This window comes from Pygoscelis adeliae, unplaced genomic scaffold, assembly GCF_000699105.1.
Source record: "Pygoscelis adeliae isolate BGI_AS28 unplaced genomic scaffold, ASM69910v1 Scaffold410, whole genome shotgun sequence".
In the NCBI taxonomy this organism is placed as follows: domain Eukaryota; kingdom Metazoa; phylum Chordata; class Aves; order Sphenisciformes; family Spheniscidae; genus Pygoscelis; species Pygoscelis adeliae.
In genome coordinates, this window is record NW_008823913.1 from 98,948 (window position 1) to 103,818 (window position 4,871).

The 4,871-nt window shown below is 41.6% G+C and overlaps 1 protein-coding gene across 3 annotated transcripts in view; it reads left to right on the top strand.

The window, feature by feature from the left end:
• Window positions 1-92: 92 nt before the first annotated feature.
• The window catches only part of SFSWAP (splicing factor, suppressor of white-apricot family), a 50,717-nt gene continuing 45,938 nt past the window's right edge, over window positions 93-4,871 (top strand). For 2 of the 3 annotated variants that reach the window (XM_009335233.1, XM_009335240.1), the window contains exons 1-3: window positions 93-470; window positions 2,949-3,118; window positions 3,646-3,783. In XM_009335233.1, the coding sequence (XP_009333508.1) occupies window positions 211-470; window positions 2,949-3,118; window positions 3,646-3,783 (568 nt within the window). In that variant the 5' untranslated portion in view covers window positions 93-210. Of the gene's footprint in view, window positions 471-2,948; window positions 3,119-3,645; window positions 3,784-4,871 lie in introns of those variants that run through there. The other variant, XM_009335248.1, reaches the window with a different exon arrangement.

Sequence of the window (4,871 nt, forward strand, 5' to 3'; positions counted from 1 at the left end):
GAGGCGCGGGCGACCCCCCCCGCCGGGGAAGCCCCGCCTACCCTCTGCCCTGCCAGCGGAAGCGGAAGGGTCGCCATTTTGTTTCGGGTGATGGCGACTGTGGTGCTGTGGAGCTGGGGAGTTTAGTGCGGGCCCGGTCTTCTGGGGGACTCGCTTCTCGGACAGTCGTTGTTACTGCGAGTTTCCTCCTCCTCGCTGCATCCCCTGGTGATGTACGGAGGGGTCGGAGGTTCTCGACGGACTGCAGAAGAAGCAGGCCCGCCGCCCCTAATGTTGTTGTCAGGCGGGGGAGCGGTCCCCGGGCCCCCCGGAGGAGGTGGAGGAGGAGGTGGAGGTGGGAATAGCCGTGTGGAGCTGCTGGTGTTCGGCTATGCCTGCAAGCTGTTTCGAGATGATGAGAAGGCTCAGTACCAGGAGCAGGGGCGACACCTTATTCCTTGGATGGGAGACCCCAAGATCATGATCGATAGGTCGGTGTAACACAACCCCCAGACTCTGCTGCGAGATCTCCTGTTATAGCCTCTTTCTGTTCCTCCCCTTATGCTGTGGGCAGGTGAGGGCGGGGGATGAGCAAAGGGCTCGCTCTGGCAGACGTGTGGGGATCTTCTTCACTGGCAGAGTTGGAGGGCAGCTCCTCCTGGTAGAGTGCTTCGAGTGCTGCTTGTGTAACGCTGCAGGGCCGTCCCCCCGGCAGCGGGAACTTGGGGTTCCCCGCTCTGGCAGGGTTGGGAGGTTCCCCTCCTTCTGACAGTCAGTGTGCGTTGGGTGTTTTTGCTCCACTTGTTAGGGTAGGGTTTACAGGGTGGAGTGGAGAGTGGGAATGATCTGTTCCTTTTCAATGCAAACCACAAACATCATCTTTTCCTCACTTGGAAACCAAGGGAGCCTTACTGCGTGGGAGTACTTACTAGGCGCTTTGTGTGTTCTCTAAGCGAGAAGGGTGCAGTGTGAGGAGTGGAGATGTTTATCCACCTTAGGGGAAACGGGGTTTTCTTATTTCTCCTACGTAATCTGGCTGCAGGCTGTTGCTGGGATATGCCAAAAGCAGTTTTTGGCCTAATTACTTTTTTGTTGTGCCATGATTCGCTGTATTAGGCAGAATGGCTTTGATTTTGGGTGCTTGCTTTTCAAATCTTATGTCAGGGGTTGGCTTTTTTTGGTTCTTTTGCAGTAGGTGCAGGTTCATGGCCAGAGAGAGAAATGGAATCTGCTTTGATGTTTCTTCTTGTCTCTAAGTTGTTTCAGCAGTGCAGGGTGGGATTTAGAAATAAATTCATTCAGAATGAATTTTATGAATATTTCCCTGGAGAGAGGGAAAATGGGAGGTCAGGTTGGGTATATTTGAGTGAAGCACTGAAAGTACAATTTAAGAGTTGTGGCTGACCCTGAAAACCTCAGTGGGAAAGATGGAAGGATTTTGGTTTGAAAAGGATCACATGACATACTATAGATATTTGTTCCCTCAATTTCATCATTGCTTTGGTGCTATACATGATTTTTCTTGTTTTGATTTAACAACTGTATTTGGCTTGGAAAAATACCAGTAAGGGAAGATCTTTTCATTTCCTTCCAGAAGACCAGAGGAAAAAGAAATGCCCTTGCACTATTTTGGGGTTTACGCCATTAATGATTTTTATGATTGAAATTAATTTGTTAAATTGGAATAAACATGAAGACGTGAAAAACCAACCATAAATGTTTGTAGCTATGTTTAATTTCTTAGTTACATGAGAATAGAAGTGTTACGACGCACACTTCTGATCCAGATCACTTCTGTGACAGGTTTCATTAGTAGGTAGAGGCCATTTTTGTGGTCCTGTGCAACAGTAACCCAATTTACAGGCGTTACAGAAATTGTTGGGAGCAAAAACTAAGTATGTGCATGTACGTACATACAATACCGAAAAATCTAAATAACATACATTTGTAAGTTAAGATAGCTTGCAATTACTAATCTTATAAACTCCTTTGGAAGCTTAGATTCTTTTTATCTCCAGCAGCAGGAAGTCTTCATTTTCACCATTTTGAGAAAAGCACATTGCTATGAGAAGACATGGGTTGAAGTTTGCCTGTGGACAGAGCTTGATTAACCAGACCTACATGTTTCATTAACTTTTTGCTATAAGAATATTTACTTTCTTTGTTTTTGGTCTAGCAAGTTGGCACAAGTCAAGAGTTGTGTGTGGGAAGACACCTCAGCGGAGTCGAGTTTACTGTCGCTTTACTTTTCAATCAGTTTCTCTTACTGATGCATAAACATTATCCCAATGCAGTGCTTTTCCTGCAAATAAAATTATTTCTGCTTAGTAGAAAGGAACTGTACGTCATTGATCTTTGCCGTTTTTACGGTGAACCTCCTTAAATTGCATGTATATGTTACTGTTCCTATGTATGTGTGTCTCTCTATCACATAACCCAGAACTTATTTCCTCAGCCAAATGGCTAGGGGCCGAGCCTAGCCATGATTTTACCTCCAATGGACGCAAGTTTCTATGGTGAAGATATCTCCTGAGAGTTCGGGACTAGCAGAAAGAAGCGAGGAAATTTCGACCGTTTGGTTCTTACGGATAGGTATTTATGTATTCGGGTTTGTGTGAATGTAAGCTATTTGACTTTCCAGAAAAACGTATTTTGCAAGTGACATTGATTGGTTGGTTGAAGCACGTACGGTAAGAGCTGTTAAGGAAATGGATCCCACTTAAACTATTAAAGGATACCTTTGCCTTTAATTGTAATAATTTATTAGTTTCTTTGAGAGGAATTTAGACTATTAAACAAATTTTCGATAGTTGGTGACAAATGATTAGCAAAATTAAACGTAACTTCTAAAAGGAAATATGCTTTAACGTATAAGTATTTTTTTTTCATTTTTAATGGGTAAGTATTTAAGTAGTCGCATAAACCCAAGCCCTAAGTTTTTTGCATTGACCAGCTGTTTCATCTTGCAGGTACGATGGGCGTGGTCACCTACATGACCTTTCTGAATATGATGCTGAATATTCCACGTGGAACAGAGATTATCAATTGTCTGAAGAGGAAGCTAGAATAGAAGCCCTCTGTGATGAAGAGAGGTATTTAGCCTTGCATACGGACTTGCTTGAGGAGGAGGCGAGGCAAGGTATTGCTCAAGGAAACTTCCTGAGTTTAGCATATGTTTAAATAAATAATTATGAAATTAAATTTACTCCTAATTTTATACTCTCTTTTTCTGATGTTATCTTGACAGTACCCAGTGGATTCGAAAAACGGGAGTCTTTGCGTATGTGAGAGGACCTCGGGATAGTTTAAATATAGATCCACACAGAAATTGCCCAGATTCTGAGGGCAGACTGGGATTTCAGACCCAAAAAAACCCAAAATAAACACATTCTGCTTCATTTTTAGTGTTGTATAAATGAAATTCTGTGCTCTTGTATGCATAATTACATTAGAATGTTTTAACCCGCAGCCTTTATCTCTTCAGGAAGAAATAAATGATCAGCGTATGTACATGCTGTGTTTTTCTATTCAGTTTTTAATGAAAGCTAAAATGATTAGGTGAAAACTTCTCATTTAAAGACTAAAGTAAGAAATATCACTTTTTTTTTTTTAAGAAATTAGCTTTTAAATATGTTCTAATGATTTTTAATTGCATTTTTGTTCAAGAGGAGGAATATAAAAGACTGAGTGAAGCTTTGGCAGAGGATGGTACCTATAATGCAGTGGGATTCCGTTACGGCAGTGATTATTATGACCCTTCAGAACCCACTGAGGAGGAGGAGCATCAGCCTGCAAAACAAAGAGGTAAGGGGTAAAAATAGCAAGGGTTAATTGAGAGGAAGACCATGGCACCTCTGTGTCTCTCACTTGCAGTTGAAGGTTGAAAACGTGTGTTTCATTAAAATGCAAGTAAAAAATCTCAAAGCATTTCAGCAAAGACCGTATAGAACTGTGTTACTGAGTTTTTGCAAAGTTCACTCTTGATGTGCTTAAATGTTTCCTGCTGCGGCACAGTCAATACTACAGTAGTCAGGATAGGAAATTTAATTCTCCTGTCTCGCAGATACTTATTCAGAAAAAAACTAGTGTTTTGTCACATGGCTGCCTGTTAACACTATGTTTCTTGGTCAAGAAGGAAAAGATCATTACAAATGTAGAACAGTAATTAACGAGAATATATATTTTTTAAGTTTAGATTTTGTGATCTTAATTATTGTAAACGAGTCTGTCTTCAACGTAGTGTGCCCCTCTCTGTGATCTTAAAAAATGCAGAACTCAGGTTCTCATGTTCCCATCTTTAATTACGACAACTTTGCATTTTTACCATGAAGTCTTAAGGAAGCTTTCAAGTGCTATTGAACTTCATCTTAGTAAAGTTAGGATTGTTTAGTTAACAATTGGGTTGTCTAACTACATAGTGGTGTGTTACCGTGGTATGAGATGTGCTTTTTTTACCAAGGTGTGCGCTACAGTGCAGGATCATTTTAGGTGCTAAAGCTTATTTAGTGTTTTTTGCTGCTGTGTGTGAGAGGTTGTGTCAGGGCAGTGTCCATGCCGCTTGCATTCTACGAAGGGTTTTTCCTGTACTCTTCAGTACTGATGCTGAATTGCGTTGTCTTTTCTGGGGTTTATTTCATTTGTTTTATTCCCATTTGCCTGGTAGGTTCCATAACCAAATAGTTTCTAAGTTCTCTTTACATACAATTTTTGAGTGTTTCTTGTCATAGGGGTGTTCTTCATGTTGTGTGGATCTGTGTATATATAGGGATAAGCTTACTGAAAAATTGGAGGTGATAGAGAAGAACATGTTTGTAGTTTGGCTCCCCCGTCTTTCTCTACTGCATGGGGATTAAAAAGGTGAATGCTCGCTCTCTATTGGTCACTAAAAAGGG